This window comes from Mastigoproctus giganteus, chromosome 5 (genome assembly GCF_048544385.1).
Source record: "Mastigoproctus giganteus isolate SK-2022 chromosome 5, ASM4854438v1, whole genome shotgun sequence".
Taxonomy (NCBI): domain Eukaryota; kingdom Metazoa; phylum Arthropoda; class Arachnida; order Uropygi; family Thelyphonidae; genus Mastigoproctus; species Mastigoproctus giganteus.
In genome coordinates this window covers 127,211,152-127,229,416 of record NC_143579.1, presented here as the reverse complement: position 1 = coordinate 127,229,416, position 18,265 = coordinate 127,211,152, and the positions used below count along the sequence as shown (strand labels likewise).

General features: G+C 38.0%; 1 protein-coding gene across 1 annotated transcript in view; it reads left to right on the top strand.

Moving 5' to 3' along the window:
- The window catches only part of Nop56 (Nop56 ribonucleoprotein), a 106,631-nt gene that overhangs the window by 43,602 nt on the left and 44,764 nt on the right, over positions 1-18,265 (top strand). Inside the window, exons 4-5 of the mRNA XM_090374194.1 lie at positions 8,749-8,947; positions 17,505-17,692. Coding sequence (XP_090230320.1) covers positions 8,749-8,947; positions 17,505-17,692 — 387 coding nt within the window. The remainder of the gene's footprint in view (positions 1-8,748; positions 8,948-17,504; positions 17,693-18,265) is intronic.

Here is an 18,265-nt window from a genome sequence, read left to right as displayed (position 1 = left end):
AAAACATCTCACAGGTGTTCAATTGGATTGATGTCAGGCAAATTTGGAAGCCAATCAAGATGGGTGATATCTTCACTGTGTTCCTCAAGGCACAGTGCAGGTTCATTGATACAATGCATTATTGTTTTGGAAGATGCTGTTTCTGTCTGGGAAAAAATGCAACATGGCAGGGTGTGCATGTGCTGCCGGTAGACTTTGCCAGTGAAATGTTGGTCCATGCATACTAGAGCCCTACTTCCTGGCAACCCCCCTGCATAGTTTGCACTATGCATGATAGGTCCATGAATGTGTGTTTTGCTTGCACCACACGTGAGGGCATCTTCAGCATGTTGTACCAGATGTTTGACCTAATCTGACTAGCATACTCATTTCCAGTTCAACCAGCATGTTTTTGGCACCACAACATTCACCATTAACAGTGATGAGTGGGGGGGGGGTGTCACTTGGGTTTTATGCTTACTGTTGAGCCCATACAATGTGCTGCCCCATTTGCTAACTTTGAACATCCACTTTGCATAGCGTTTTACAGTTCTGTCAGCAGGAGGTGGTTTGACCCATTCGATACTATTCTTTGAACGCTTTAACCACAATAAGCTATGAGCATCTGCCAAGGTATGACATTTCCTATATGGAAGCATCTGATGCACAAGCTTCCACAATCTTGCCATTTTGAAACTATGATATCTTTACATGTCCCATAACCGGTTTATAACTTTGATTTGTGCGACCAGATGCAAATTACCACTGCTCTAGTATATGAAGCTGTTCGGTATTTTATTATGTGAGCTATGTGGCATAGTCAATTACGGATGGGGTGGTCACAATTCAGTGATCGCTGAGTGTATGGATGAAGAAGTAGCCATTTTAGTTGATGCTAATATTCCCTTGATCTCATTTAGTTGCCTTTAATGCCTAGCATTTAGTGAAGCAAGTTATCTAAATACACTAAATCAGTAAGCTTACATCTTGTATATGTTCTATTATTCACTTGCTCACATATGTACATAAAGGCTTAAAACTTTAAGCTTTTTCTACATGCCCAAGAAAAAGACCAAAGATAAGGTGGATTGAAATTGCGAAATTTGCTAGTGTAGAATGGCAACAGAAAGCAGAAGACTACAGTTGCTGGAAACATGTTGGGTAGGCCTTCATCTTGCAGTTGATAAGCAAAGGCTGAATATGATGATAGGCTTTAACAGCAGATAGATTGCATGTAATCTAATTCTACAGTAAAGAACATTACTTTACTAATTTAAATAAGGAAATCCACCCTCTTTAATATCTTTTTGCTTTTTAGCCCACTAACCTCTCCAGCTACTTGGTCGTTAGGTTGCATCACTCCTACTGCCCTATGGTAGGGGCAGTAACCTGAAAGCAAAATTATTTCTTTCAGGTAGAAATAAAAAGGAGCAACCACTGATTTGACAAACCGGATATCACTTGGATCTATAGACCAAACAGAATATCATCATCAACAAGGTGATCGTAAATAATTTAGTGCCAGGAGACAAAAGAAAGATGTGAACCAGTCATCTTCTCCACTCTTTCTGATTTTATGTTCTACATAAAATCATACAAAGTTTTGTCATACAAAGATGTCTAGAACATATAGTTAGTTGGCTCATCAAAAAAGGTATGCCATTTGAAATCAGGGGCTTGTAGAAACTGCTGCAGTTCATGGAATTACTTCTATAAACTGCAGCATTCAGTGGGATTCCCACTAAAGTTATTCCACATGCTACTTTAAATACATAACAATGGATCATTGTGGAATGAGACTTCCCGATCAGCTTTGAAGAAATTGCACAGGAATTGAAAAGGCAAAATGTTATATAAGCCAAAAAAATCCTTATTAAAAAAGGTGGTAATACTGACTCCAACTTACACTTTAATACTAACTTTTAACACTCTGACTCTACCAACATCATTGAAAGCAGAATACTGAACTGTGATATATAGCTATACATCCCAAATCCTGTTACGATGCTTCAATGTCAAAAATTTGGCAGTTCCCATATTACATTCAGCAGGACAGCCATTTATGCCACTTGTGGCTCAAAAGAATGTTCTTATAACAAACATGTACAATCTCCATGGTGCCTGAACTGAATAGACTGTTATAAGTGTTGAAAAGAGAAGTATTAAACTAAGCATGATGTCATGTATCAAGGGGCTAATAAAATAACATTATCTGAAACAATCAGAACATTAAGCAGTGGCAGTACAGAAATCAAAAGTATCTGGAAGACAAACTGACATCAGTCCTCCCTAACATTTCAGTAGTGGGCTCGGCTTGGCTTGGACAGCACTTTCTCAACCAAAGCAAAAATTTTACCAAGCAAACAACACCCATCGCGATTTCACCAGATCACCATGAGAATCATTTCAAAAACTACCAAGGGGCCTCCGTAGCCAGGTGAGCAGGTGCAGCAGTGCGTAGCACACACTTCTTGATTAGACCAGGGTTCAAGCCCGTGACCACCAAATACGGAGGATGCAGAAAGGTCAGGGAATGATCACCGCATATCCCCGGAGCAATATGGCCTTAGTTGCTAATGCTCCTAAGAACCACATAACAACAACAAAACTATCAAAAAATTGAAATATACTCTATGGAGATTGACAAAGAGCAAGCAGATAAAACAGTCCTGGAACTTTGTGCAAAGATGATATGGAGATTGGTGGTTGACCACCTTTTCCTTAAAACAGAGTCAAAACAGATCTGTGTGAACAGGGAGAACAGCATGAAACATCTCAAACAACAACTAACTCCAAATAATGCACAGAATCCCTCAGTGGTATTTTGTGATCTCCGAAGTAATCTTGACAGTATCAAAAGCATTGATTTCTTCTTCTTCTGTAATTCAGACTAAATACTGTAAATTCAGAAATACAGTAAAATATGGGAAATAAATTAGAAATAAGTGGGAATGAATAAATTTTCTAACATTTTAAAGCAATTCATTTATTTATACTTATATATTAAATGATTACTTTCATAATGCATACAATGTATTAGTACACTTAAGAATTATGCCATAATATATTCAGTTATATTTTGTTGTGCACTGGTTTCTACTGTACACCATTCTTAAAAATGTTTACATTTATTTAAACACTCATATATTTTGTTACATCTTTCCACTGAAAGCCTTGGCACAAAGGTTCAAATGCTGCGAACATTTCTTGTTTGGAAGGTTTAATATTGCCCTCATTTTCATCCAACTCATTGTCGATATTGTCACTAGTTTTTTAAATACACTCCAAAATGTTGGAGCGTATTCAGATATTCAACTACTATGACATCAATATCAACTCATAAAAATTCATCAAGAACAATTTCTCCACCGATCAAACCTCACTTGGAACTCTTGTAGTAGTTCATCCCTCTCATCGCTGTTAATTTGCATTTTAGCAAAGCCCGCTTTTGCGAAACATTTCTTAATCGTTGTTTCGGTCACATCTTGACTCCACACTTTCACCAACTCTGATATATGCACATCCACAAATCTATAACAGAATCTATAGGTAGGTTAGTTTCTGTTCTCAATAGGATTTTTTTTTTTTTTTCAGTATGCACCTTCAGTAGTGCATTTTGAAATCCTTGGCCCATAGGCTGCAGTTATATTTGACAAGGTATTCAGTGGAAAGAAAACAAGCTTCACACTTGTAAGTTTCAAAATTAACGAGTGAAGGTGGGTAGGGCAGTTGTCAATAATCAATGCAATTTTTACGTTTTATTTTGTCATCTTTCTATGAAAATTTAAAATCCACTGTTAAAAAATTTTACTTTTCATCCAAGATTTTTTGTTGTAGTAGTAGTGGTGGCATGTGATGCAAGAAAGCAAGTGTTTGAGCTTATGCAGCATCAGCCAAAAAAAAAAAAAAATCACACCATTCCCTCCAAATGCCTGTCCAGTTCCTCCTTAAATTTATTCAACCTATCAACTTCCACAACGACAGATGGAAGTTTGTTCCAGCAATTAACCACCCGCTGGCTAAAGGAAAATTTCCACACATCTATTCTACATCTGTCCTTTCTTTGAATTTATGCCCCCTTAGGTTCGTAATCTGAACAAGTGGAAGGATCCCATCAGAATTCAGCGTCCTCAACCCATTCAAGGCCTTATACACCTCAATCAGATCACCGCGCAGGTGCCTAGATTATCACGTCCCTATCTCTACTTGCAAAAGTTCGATAGATCATCGATAGGACACCATGGGCCTTCCTTGCAACCTGTTTACAATGTTCAGAGAATTTCATGTCTGACCGTATTGTAACACCCAAGTCCCTTTCCTCCAGTACTGGGTTTAGTTGAACTCCACCAAGTGAATAAGTTATTTTGGGATTACTGTTTCCCAGGTGTAATACCTTACATTTTGTTGGATTAAAGCATAGCTGCCATTTTTCTGACCATTCCTGAAGTCTATCTAGGTCTCTCTGAAGAAGCTCAGCTTGACAGTGATCATTAACTACTCTACCAATTTTAACATCATCTGCAAATTTAGACATCACGCCCTCTACCCCTTCATCAATGTCGTTTATGAAAATTAAAAACAACAGTGGTCCTAATACTGATCCTTGGGGAACCCCACTTCTTACATCAACCCAATCTGAGGAATATCCATTTATCACAGCCCTCCGCCTCCTTCCCTGAAGCCATCCTTCTATCCATCTAAGGATTTTCCCAGTGATTCCAACCTGTTCCAGCTTATAAAGCAACCGCTCTTGTGGGACTGAGTCAAAAGCTTTGCTGAAATCTAAATAAACAATGTCGAAATTATTCCCTAAATCCAGCTCGTGAGTGACCCTTTCGAAATAGCGAACCAGATTTGTTAAACGTGATTTTCCCTTTACAAAACCATGCTGAGTATCCTTGAGAATTTCAATTCGATCCAAATGATCCTGAATTCCACCCTTGATCATTGTCTCCATGATTTTTCCTACTACTGAAGTCAGACTGACAGGATGATAATTTCCAACTTCACTTTTAGAGCCACCCTTATGTATGGGAGATACATTTGCACTTTTCCAATCCAATGGAATCTCCCCAGAGTCTAGTGATGCTCGCGTAATTAGCCTCAATGGTTCAATGCACTCGCTTGCCGCCTCCCTTAAGATTATATAGGGTATATTCCATCAATTCCAGGAGCCTTACTGGTCTGTAGGCTCGAAAGTTTTTTCATTAAATAATCTTGCGAAATTTCAATATCATTAATTACATATTTTTTAACTTCACTCCCACAATTTCCCATTGCCGCAAAAGGTTTTTCATTTGTAAATATCGATGTAAAATAACTGTTGAGTTCAACGGCAACTGGTGTATTTAATACTATCCCCTTTCCCTTACATAAAGGTCCGATCTGGTTTGTCCTGCTCTTCTTGGCATTTATATATGGGAAGAATTCTTTATCCTCCCTCTTTGCTCTGTTTGCTAGTGATTTCTCATAATCACTAGAAATCACTCATAACAGTGATTTCTCTGTTATGCAATGCTTTGATGGTGAAAAGGTGTGGAATGTTAACTAAAGGTGTCCATCTTCTGTTAGATGATGCACTGGCTCACACGGCAGTTGCCACCACCAACTTAGTTGCCCAGTGCGTCTTCGAACTACTGCAGCACCCACCCTATTCTCCTGACCTAGCACCGTTAGACTTCTTCTTGTTTCAAGAAATGTAGAAACCATTGCGTGGACACTGCTTTGTCTCAGGAAGTCATCGATGTGAAGTGGAATCATGGTTTCAGGCAAAAAGTGCGGATTCTATGATCAAGGTATTAAACAACTGATCCATATATGGGAGAAATGTGTTACTATACATGGAGAGTACATAGAAAAGGATTGAAGTTCCTGTAAAGTTTCACATTTCTAGGTAAGGGTACCAACTATTTGATACACCCCCTCATAGATATTATAGGTGGCCTCCATCAGATGGTTTGGTATTTTGTCTTCTTTTAAGATTTCAAAATTTTGTTTGTTTCACCTTGTCAAAAGCTTTTTTGTAATCTATGAATAAGAGATTTATTTCCAAATTAATGTCTTCTTTTTTTCTATCATCAGTTTGAGTGTGAAGTAAGCATCAGCTCATGATCTTCCCCTCTTGAACCTGTTTTGTTCTTTTCCAGTGATGCCGTCATTGTATTTACTAAGTTTCAGTTTTAAAAGGCTTGCTTTATATCTGGAGTTTAGGAGGCTGATTCCTCTGTAGTTATTGCTTTTTTTGAAAATTTGCACTACAAGAGCATTGTCACCTGATACTTTATATGCATCCCATACATTCTTCTTCTGTGCCACGAGCCTCATTAATTCAGCTGACATCCATTTAGGCCTAAATTTTCAACAATATTTCTTAGTTGGAATGAAAAGCCTAGTAGCCTCCAAAATTAAGTCCCTGAAGGCTTCTCATTTAGAATTTGACTTACCGCATTATGGCCTTAGCTGCCAATGCGCCATCAAAAACGAAATCAATCAATCAACCCATTTAGAATTCACTGTTGGTAACATCATCAGTTTATCTCACTGTACAGAATTTAAAAACGTCTGAGACCTCTGTAATCAGCTTTATGAAAGCAAAAGCCCTTCCCTTTAGCCTTGATGGTAGTTACATCTTTAAATAATTCCCACATCAATACATTGTGATCACTGTCGCCCAGTGGTTCCTTTATCTGCAGATTCTTAATGCATGAAGAATCACTACGAATAATCAGATCAAGAGTATTACTCCGTCTGGTTGCCTCTCGAACATGTTGCTCTAGAAAACAGTCATCCAATAAATCCACAAAATTCTTGCTAGTGTGCAAGTGACCAAACTACAAGTTCCAGTCAATGTCTGAAAAGTTAAAATCTCTCATTATAAGACATTCTGATTTACTGGGCCACTCTATTTCTCTGCACAATTGCTCATTATACTAATCAGATTCAACAGGCCTATAACACACACCTACTCTCATTTTTCCTTTCCCAGTTCTTATTTCACACCAAACAGACTCAACACTGCATTGTCCACCAACATCAATTGGATGCACTTCCTTAGATTTTGTGTTTCTTAACTAACAGCATAACCCCTCCTCCCTTCCTATACACATTGTACGCCCCAAATTCCAACTCTGCACTGCCTATATCTGTGACACCACGTCTCTGATATCCCAACAATATCTGCCTTTGATGTCTTGACTAGCACTTCAAGCTCATCAAATTTATTAACTATACTCCTATCATTGGTGTACATGCACCTGTTCCTGCTCCTAGCCACCCTAACACAGCCCATGTATTTACTTGTTCCACTATGACTCCCAGCAGTCCTGGAAAACTCCATTACCTTGCTTTCCAGTCTACTGCCCATTCTAATAGAAGCAGTGCAAGAATCACTTTTGTCTCTGCCTGCTGCTACTGTTAACCTTTTAGTCTGTGTATCCCCCCACACTAGCAGTTTTCCGACCCACCTAACACTGCCTCGATAGCATCAGCAAATATTCTTGCACCCTTTCTATTTAAGTGTATCCCATCCCTCTAGAAGCACTCTCCCGTCAACAAGCACAGACCAGGCTGAAAAAAAATTCTTCTCCTTGAGCCTTGCCCAATATCTCTAGGGCCGAACTGATTGACAAGGCTCTCATCATATACTTCCTCCTATCGTGTTTAGGCAGAATTGCAGACACTCACATTCAACCCTAACTCGCGACTTTTTTTCAACATTGACCTGTACTTGTTGAGTAAATCTGCAGATCTCTTACTCTTAATGTCATTAGTTCCAACGTGTACAACAGTATCACCTTTTGTGCCCTGAAAAGATGATATCTGCTCTACAACGTCATCAACCTTTGCCACTGGTAGACATACCCTGGTCCTGTTCCACCTATCCTTCTTACATAGTATATTCCCTGTCTCCCTGACAATAGAGTCACCAACAGTAACTACTTCCTTTGGGACCAAAGTGTTGCCTGATGCACAGGAGTGAGCTCTTGTTGAGCTGGGCAGTCAAGAGCCTGATGGGCCCCTCATGTTAATTTCTTCGGGCATTTACCCTATACCTCAAGCTCTCATAGACGCCAATCAGAATGCTGAGTTGGCGCCTAATTTCTTGACACTCCAGACACCTCTCACACAAAGGCATCCTCCTTGGCTAGATCATTTCCTGTTTTAGAAAGGTCGGCAAACATTTCACACTTCGTACATTTTTTGAGACTGTGATGCGTTGGAGAATCGCCACCTCCATTTCTCCCCCGAGCCACATCACTCGCTAGTCTGTGATCTTTGCTTTGCAGCTCTAGTCTGGGTCATGATTTTCATTTAAATACAATTTAATAAGATTAATAATATTTTTGATTAATTGATAATAGTATAATAAGCTAACAGGTTCCTAATAAAGTGCTTCATATTATGCTATCTAGTTTAACTTTATACCTTACGCTATCAGTTCAAGATATATATGTTAAGCTATTTCTTATCGACTACAACATGGCAGCTCGTTCAACAATATTGGTGCCAACACCAGGAGTTGTAACTTCCAAAAATCGCTGGTTAAATTCAAAATAAGAAACTAACGAATGCTGCTAAACCTATTTAATATCTCTGTAAAACACAATGTACTAAGTTGAATAATGAAGAATATGTTAAAAATTCATTAGATAAGGTTAGGTAGAATGATGGTTTTATAAAGTCTGGTAATTAAATCTAAGTAATATGCACTTTGTAATACATAATCTAAATAATGTATACTTCAATAGAAAATTAATATTTCTTTTACAGGTATCAGATTACACTTTCATAATTTGATAAAGGGCTTAACAGAACAGTCTGCATCAAAGGCTCAGTTAGGACTTGGGCACAGTTACTCTAGAGCGAAGGTAAAATTTAATATCAACAGAGCTGATAATATGATTATTCAGAGCATCAATCTTTTGGATCAGCTGGACAAGGATATCAATACATTTGCAATGAGAGTTAGGTGAGTAACTATATACATGTGCAGATTTATGACATTTTTTTTTCTGTGGGAATTGTAATGCTGTTTATTTAAAAAAACTATCCTAATTTAAAATGTTCGCAGTTTGCCTTGTTGTTTGTTGTAGTGGGATTTATTGGCGCAAGGGCTGCTATGGCTAAATTGTGCCTGTTACTTTCGAGTGTTCATTAATACATTAGAGATGGCTCTAGAAGTGGTTGTATACATTGATCATTTTTAGATAAATAAAAACTTCTGGTGAATTGGCATCATCTCCAAGTATATGGCTTAGTTGCAGTGGTTTTTGTCAATTTTGCAGAGATCTGAAACATGCAGTTCTAGCTGAATGGTAATGTGCACAATCGATGATAATATGCTTCACAGTAAGTATGGGACTATAATGTGAGCAAAGTGGAGTATCTTCACCTAGCAGTAAAAATAGGTGTGTTAGATGTGTATGGCCAGTTCATGTTCTTGCAAGCACAACCTCTTTCTGCCTGTTTAATTGGGAACTGGATCTCCATAGCTGTAGATTCTATTTTATTTGGAGAAGCTTGTTACTTGTTTGGTTATGCCACATTTCAGACCATATCTCAGTGCATATCTGCTGTATGATTGGTTTGTAGTCAGAATAAGGAACTGGGATGTAATTGAAGCAAGTAGGGTGTTTTGCTGCTTCATCAGCACGCTCGTTTCCTGGAATTCCAACATGGCTGAGTATTCAGCAAAACGTGACAGTCTGCTTATTTTCGCTGAGGTGATATAACCAAGATCTGATTTGTGGGAGAAGTGGATGGAAATTTTGTGATTTATTCTGTAGGGCATTCACAGCACTTAGGGTGTGTATATTATGATCTGGGTGTTTAGAGGAACATTAAGGACATTTAAAGCCATTTTGATTGCATACTGTTCAGCAGTAAAAACACTGCATTCGAGTGGTAAGTGTAAAGAAACAGTGGTTGTAGGACTGATTACTGCAGCTCCCATTGATATATTGGTTTTGGAGCAATCTGTATATATTTGGAGACTGCGAGCATTAGCCAATGCATGAGCCGCATGTAACTGTCTAAGATTGTGGTTCGATGGAGAGTGTTTTCTCCACTGAAGAAAACATTTATCGCAAAGAGGTATATTCATTGCCCATGGTGCTTGTACCACATCTGCAGCTTGAGTTATATTTCCAAGATAGATGCCCCAATCTTGTGTTAACCCTTGTAGCCGGATACCTGCAGGTTTATTTTCATTGGGTTTGTTTCTATATAAGTTTACCCGCTGAGGTTCAAAGAGATATGTTCAGGTGGGGTGAGAAGGGAGGCTGCGTAATTTGGCTGCATAGCCAAGAAGCAATACTTTTCTTCTAAGATATAGTGGAGGCTCATTAGCATTTATATACAAACTTTGCACTGGGTATACCTTAAAGCTTCTGAGGCAATCCCGAGAGCATTGAGCCAAGCCAATGCTGTCTTACATGCAGAATCATAAACTGGGGATCCATAGTCTAGACAAGGTCTTATTAAGGTTCTATATAGGTGCAGAAGTGTGAAGCGACAGGCTCTCCATGCCGTGGAAGAGATAACTTTGAGGATATTCATCTTTTTCATGCATTGCATCCGTAATTGCCTTATATGCGCCTGAAAAGTAAGTTTAGTGTCGAGTACTAGTCCCAAGAACTGGATATTGTTGCTAAGTAATATTTGTTGGATTTCTAACCTTAGTTCAGGATCTGGATGGAGCTGATGCTTTTTTGCAAAAGTGGATAGCAGTTGTTTTTGTTGCAGAGAGGCAGTAGCCATTGTGGGATGCCCATGATTCTATTCTATTTGTTGAGAGCTGCAGTTGATACTCGATTGAATGCATATTTTGTGAGTGGCAGGATATTGTAAGGTCATCTGCATATAGATAGGTGTCAACATTAACTGGAATATTCTCTGTTGCATTGTTTAGCTTAATTGCAAAGAGCATCGCACTAAACTGATCCTTGTGGGACCCCTTCTTCTTGGACAAATGTTTGGGATAGAGAATGGCAGTAACACACTTGAAAGGTTCTGTTTTGTAGAAAGCTCTGTGTGATTAGTGGTAGCTGATCCCGGAGTCTTATGGCATACAGATTTTGAAGAATGCCGTAGCGTTAGGTGGTATCAAAGGCTTTCTCTATATCCAGGCAGACCATGACAAGATGTTCTTTACGGATAAAAGCATTCCATACATTGGATTCTACCTCGATCATAAGATATAGAGTTGACCGTTTTTTTTTTGAAAGCTGTACTGGTTCCTGTTCATTATGGAATGAGATTCTAAGTACCCTACTAATCGAGCGGGAATCTTTTTTTCTAATGTCTTACCAAGGCAACTACTAATAGATATTGCCCAATAGTTTTGTGGATTTGATTGACCCTTTCCAGTTTTAGCAAAGGCTAGGACTGTCGAGTTGCTCCAAGAAAAATGGTAGTAGTCTTCAGAGAATATCTGGTTGAAATATATGAGTAATGAGTTCAGAGCTTTCTTGTTTAGGTGTTTAAGCATGATATAGTGTATCCCATCAGACCCTGGTGCACTATTAGCTGACCTGTTTAAGGTGCTCTCTAGTTCAAGTAATGTAAAAAGGTCGATTATATAGGAGAGATGCTGTTTTATTGAAGAACAGCTTATACTTTTCTCTATTGACTTTTATCTGTTCAAAAGGCTGACTCGTATGCTGATGTGACAGAGATTTCAGGAAAGCATTCTGCTAGGGCATTTGCAATTTCTATTGGAGAGGAGAAATCTTTACTCTTCCAACTAATAATAGGCATTGATTCTGGGTGGGATTTACCATTCAGCTTTTTGATTTTGTTCCAGATTTTTCTGCTCTCTGTATTTTTATTAATGGTGGAGGCAAACCGGATCCAAGAATCTTTTTTTCTGCCTGTAACGTGCCTTAGCTTTGTTTTTTAAAATTTATCAGTTTGTCAGTTTGGTTCTGGGAAAATAGATTCCATGCTTTATTCTGTTCTCTTTTGGCATCACAGCATGCATCATTCCACCAGACATTGGCATGTCTGTGTGAGGACCAACTCTGGTTTTGGGTATAGAGCAGATTACAGCTGTTATTATCTGTGTAGTCATGTGGTCAATAGCATCATCTGTAGGCTAGCTTTTGATGACTTGATCATCAAAGTAAATTGCATTGGTGAACTTGTTCCAATCTGCCTTGTTAAATTTCCATTTTATGTGGCTGGCTATACGTGAGGTTCTATTTGTTTGCAATTTGCAAATGATTGAATAATGATCACTGTTCAGCAGAACTAACTACTGAATAATTGGGAACAGTTTTGGACAACATATTGATAAGTCTGTGGCAGTAGATACTCCGGTGGGAAAGTGAATATAAGTGTTAGCAATAGTATTTAATAATGTGAGATTCTGGTTAGCAAAGAACTGTTTCAATGAGTTTTCCTTGTTTATCTGTCTTGGGAGATGTCCACATAGGATGGTGCCCATTGAAATATTCTAACAGAATGACAAAAGGAGATGGAAACTGCTTTATAAGATACTCCAGCTCTTTTACAGTAAATTCTTTGTTTGGGAAGAGGCACACAGAGACTACGGTTAGCATAAAACTCAAAACAGTACGTACCACTACAACCTCTAATGTGGTCTGCAGAGGGATCTGTTTTGTAGGAACTTTTGTTTTCAACAAGTATAGCCATTCCTCCCCTTGTTGAGTTAGTACTGCTTCTCTCTTGTTGGTAGATAATATAGTTTTTAATTTTTTAATCACTGGAGTCACATGTGGAGTTAGATTAGTTTCTTGCAGGTAGAGGATAATTGGACTCTGCTGTTTGTTTAGATCATAAATATCAAAAATATTGCTTCGTAAAGCTCTACAGTTCCATTGCATCCAATCTAGTTTTCGGAAGGCAGGGTGCCCAGTGTCCGTGTCATCTTCTGCATGTGAATCTAAGATTGGCTCTTCTTGCAGGGTACCAGAATCAATATCCATATTTCCTGAGCCTGGTTGGTCTGCAGTGTTTGAGGCTGCTGCTTTCAATTTTGCAGTTTCTGGCATAGTATCAGTTGCAGTTGGTGGGACTGTTAGCGGATTATTGCTAGCAGAAGCCACTTTACATTGTTCTGTAGGTGATTGCTGTGCAGATAGTAGCACTGATCAAGCCCAATCAGCAATTGAGATGGAAGGAGGTACTGTGACTGCCATTTGTGTTGCTGTTGAATGATATTTTTTGGTTGCTGCCAGCATAAGTAATTTTTGGCATGTTGAGCATAACTTGCTTCCTGGTAGGTGACCTTTTGTTTGACTTTATTTTTGGATTTTTTTTGTTCCTTTCAGAGTTTGCATGAATATGCTGGCCTTTACAATTTGGGCATTGTAGCGTTTCGCAGTGCAGTACTTTTTATGCATGATTTTTGGAGCCACAGTTTGGGTATATAGTGTCCCCTCGACATACTGTTTGCAAGTGCCCAAATTTTTGACACTTGAAACATCTAATTGTGTTGGGAATGTAGGGACGTACTCTGCAATTAAAGTATCTGGCTTTTTACACATTGTGGTATGGTTGGCGTTCCAAATGTTATAATAATATTTCTGATGGGAACAAGTTCATCTTTTTTAATCATTATTTGGTTTGCTTGGACAACCTTTTTGATCTTTTGTTCTGCAACTAGCTTATCTTCAGTGACATTCATCAGATACCACTCTGTTATTACTCCTTTGGAACTGTTTAATGTAGCATGAGGGGGAGGCTGGGAATGCTGATGCTTGGCAGTTTCAACCAGTAGATTTCCAAATCAGTCTTTTCGTCATTTTCGGTGAACCAGCCACATGTTCTAAACATTGATGAATTAGAAATGGCGAAAGGGCACTCATCAGTTTGGATGCAAGAGTGTAGCATAAGGAATGTTGGAAATTCCTGCTGATTCTCATTTTTACGTAGTCTCTTAGATTGTGATACGTCATGATTGGTTTCATTCAAATCATGAGATGAGCTCAAGAGCTGGGTAATTGTCATTATCCCTGTTTGCTCCTTTTTGCCCTAGAGGATAACTTTTCCCACAGGTTACTGGCTTCAACGCATGGACGCAGAAGCGGTGCCACCAGTGACCAAGCGATTAGTGGTTAGTGTGTTATGTAGGTTAGTTCTATATACAAGAAGAAGAAGAAAGGTGCCTTTCCTTTCTTTTTGAAAAGCTTACTTCTTTATTTAGAAGAGCAGAAAGTAAATAACTTTGTAACTAAACACTTAATTTCTCTGAAAACTTAATTCTAGAGAATGCACTTTGAAATTCACTTTGATCACCTGCTTAGCACTCGGGGCTAGTTCGCCTTGTAGTGTAATATAATTCATGGCTAAGATAAAGAAAGCCAACACGAGAACAAACCACGGCAAAATTGGGAAACTTACTGGACAAACTCATTTCCTGTTACCGCAGTTTCTGCCTGCATTCTTGGTAAACAGGTGGTGCATGTTATCGGTAGTAGTAGAAGTCGTCGATAACGATATATTGATTAGTTTTTTCTCATTATTAAAAGCAGGTTATTGGAGTTCAAGAGGGGACTGAAATTTACTTATGGGTACACCCTCCAGACTGCCTCAGTCTTGGGGTGTTTATCCCCCCTTCCTGCTGTTTTAAAATAGGAAAATGACTTATACTGCCACTATCAATAACACTCATTATCTGTAGAAGTCATTTTCCTATTTTAAAACAGCGAGAAAGGGGAATAAACATTCTGAGGCTGAGGCAGTCTGGTGGGGGGGGAGTGTACTTATAAGTAAATTTCAGCCACAAAGGCATTACACTCAACTCTAATAATCTGCTTTTAATAATGAGAATAAACTAATCATTACATTGTTATCGACTTCTGCTGATGACATGCACCATCTGTTTACCGAGATTGCAGGGAGAAAGTGTGGTGATGGGAAATGAGTTTGTCCGTTAAGTTTCCTGAAGTTTGCCATGGTTCTCGTGTTGGCTTTCTTTACCTTCACCTAGTTCATGAATGTCAAAATGTAGATGACATATTTATTAATGAAGTACAACATAAACTCTCTCTCTCTCTCTCTCTCTCTCTCTCTCTCTCTCTCTCTCTCTCTCGCAGTTTCAGAGACAAACTAAAGATTTTTTTTTTTATGAAAACCCCAAACAACGGAGGTATTAGAACCTATAGTACTTAGTACCATGCTTGGGTTGGAGGTTGAGAAGACGAAAGAAGATATTTGTTGACATTAGACTTGAACTTATGTACACTGTAATTTTCAGGAAATACATATGAAGCAAGGTTGTTCCAGAAAACTGCAGGTAAATGAATAAATGAGGAAGATAAAAAGTTGGTTCTCTGAGTTTGAAGTTCGACAGTAAATAGATGTTGGCTGGTGGCAGCACGTGTTCGGACTGTTTTGAAAGAGAGAGCGGGAATTATAGAAGCCAGTTCAGAAGAACAGTGCCCATTGAAGTATCTGTAGAAAAGGCATGCAACAGAAACAGTGCACCTAGGAGACAGAGTGGAGAGACTATTAGAGAGGAGTCATTAATTAACCTAACTGCCCTCTTCTGAATGGAATCTGTGCTGTTTCAGAGTTTGAAGTTTTTTTGGGATGCTCTGAATTCCATTCCCAAAAAATTTGTGCACATGGCACTTTGGGAAAAAGTGTTACACCCTGTCGCTTTGTGTTGATCTAGTCCAGTGAGGGCTGAAGGGTTGCTTGTTGCTATTAGGTAGGAGTACCTAATAAAGTGGCACACTCAGTTTGTGTGCCTGTCTATATATAGGAGGTGTGACTGAAAGGAGTAATGAACTGATATAATCAAGTATGAATTGTTAAAGCACAGTTTAATGGCTCTTTTCCCTGAAAAGCATGACAGTGTCACGATAGAACTGTTCTCCAGTAATCTTGGTGTTACTATTTGACCATACAGGACAAATTCAGGTAATGAATAATGCCTTGAGTCAAAGAGTATGATTAAGAATGATCTTCACATTTTATGGAGATTATTTTGCTGGTTTTTGGCCATAGAGAGACAGCCTTCCATTGAGTGTACCTTATTTTCAGGCCATAGCCATTCACCCATGGCTTGTGGGTGAATGGCTTAATAGTAGGAAATTACGTCTTTTGCTTAATAGTAGGAAAAAAATGTAGGTTAGCATTTTTGATAAAGTTATCAAAACCACCACATTACATACACCACATTGATAAAGATTCTGATATGCAAGAACTCTTTGCTCTTTAAGCATGTCATGATGCAAAGCACAAACTTGGCTAAAATATGTTGCCTTTCTAAATATTCTGTTAAAATTGATTGAGATGTCTCATGAGAAATACCACTTTTACTAACAATTTCAATGGATAAATTTCATCATTCACTCCTATTGAGATCTCGAACACAGTCATTGGATTTTGAAGTTGAAGGGTGACCAGATGACAATCATCTTCAACAGAAAAGTGACCCCAAAATTTAACACTACGAAGAACTTTCTCCTTAAATAATATGCAAACATTTGTAAATCAATACTGATTTCTTTAAATCAGACCATAGTGCAAATTAGTTTAACCTATCTTACGGATAACAGTGTTGTGTTATCCACTGGTTGAACCACTGTTTTTATGGTAACTTCAAAGGTTACTTGTTAATTTATGTTATTTTTGTTCAGTAATTATTATTTCTCTTACTTTTCTAACTTCCTTATTCCTTTATAATTTTAAATTTAATTTAAAAGAAATTATGGTTCACCTAGAGAAGTTAGTTGGTAATATGCCAAACATTGTGAGAACTGATGGAGGAATTTCCAGCAGCGATTCTTCTGTGATTTATGACCTGTTTCCTTACACTTCTGTGTATGCTGAGCATTTGGTAACTGGAGGATGGATGATCATTTCTCTGTGGAAGATGTCAGGAATATGATGAACTGAATTCAGGACTCTTGGAGTGAGTTGATGCCCTGGAGTGAATTCACTCTGGAAGTCCATCAGACACTCAAATGTCTGACTTGATGTTTGGTGGCGTTCTTGCTCATGCGGACCTCGAAATAGATTTGACCAGTACAGAATGCTGTGGTCGCTCCCATAGTAGTCTTATTGCATTGTAAACAGAGAACACATTCTGTAAGAAAGACAAAATGCTGAGCAGTGTGATACACATTCATATCACTTAAAATTCCATGACAGTAGTTTAAATGCACAGGTCATCCAGCTTTCAGTTTTTCCCTCTAAGTAAATAAGCAATTAAGTCTTCTAGCATAGTCATCATATGCTAAATTTTCTCTTCCCTCCCTGAATTTGTGATGCCATTCAGATACAGTAATATGAGACAATGAATGTTCTTTGTCTCATAATTATATTAAAAATATATTTTCTGTTTGTATGTGCAGAATCTCTCCCTTCCTTCACAAGATACCAATTCACTTGAAATTGCATATTTTTTTCTTTTAATGTACTGAATAAATGCATAACTTAATACCAAATAACCAAATAGTACCAAATAACTTAATGTCAGGTTATGCATTCAGTAAATTTTATATAGTCAATAAATTCAGTAATATTTATACAAATGTATTTTTGTTTTATAGGGAATGGTATTCCTATCACTTTCCTGAGCTGATCAGATTAGTTTCTGATAATTATACCTATGCCAAAGTAACAAAATTTATCAAGAACAGAAAAGAATTAACAGAAGAAATGCTTGAGCCATTGGAAGAGTTAGTGATGAGTAGTGACACTGCTAAAGCAATAATTGATTCTGCACGTTCTTCTATGGGTAAGGTTATGCAATCAGTATTATTTTCACTTATGGTTTCCCCCATGCTTTACTATGCAGTATAGCTCTAAAAATCAAATGACTACTCAAAATATGATGTTGAAATTGAACTTATTTTTAGATTTACATGTGCTAATCATAAAACTGCTTGGTGAAACATTTAAAAAACTGTCAGCATTTTGTCTGTTGAATTTTTGTCTTTTACTTTTGAAAGATAAAAATCTGATGAAATGGCAGTCTTCACAAAATGAGGATGCCCAGTCAGTCTGCTTTCTGCATCTAAGCATGATAGTCATTTTCTAGAATGTTCTTATAGGACACCTACTAGCAAAACATGCAATTTCTGTAGCTGCTGCCTCTCTGGTTTTACAACAGAACAGAAAATTCATCTCCTTTTTACTCAGTGTAACCCCTTCTCTTTTTCTTTCACAACACAAATAAAAACTACATTGGAATTGGAAAAAAAAAAAAAAGCTCTTAATTTCTGCTTAGTTTCATTAAAAAGTGACTATCAAACGTGTTGTGGTAGTCTACATTGCAGAATAGAAAAATGGAATAATAGCATTGTTCTCT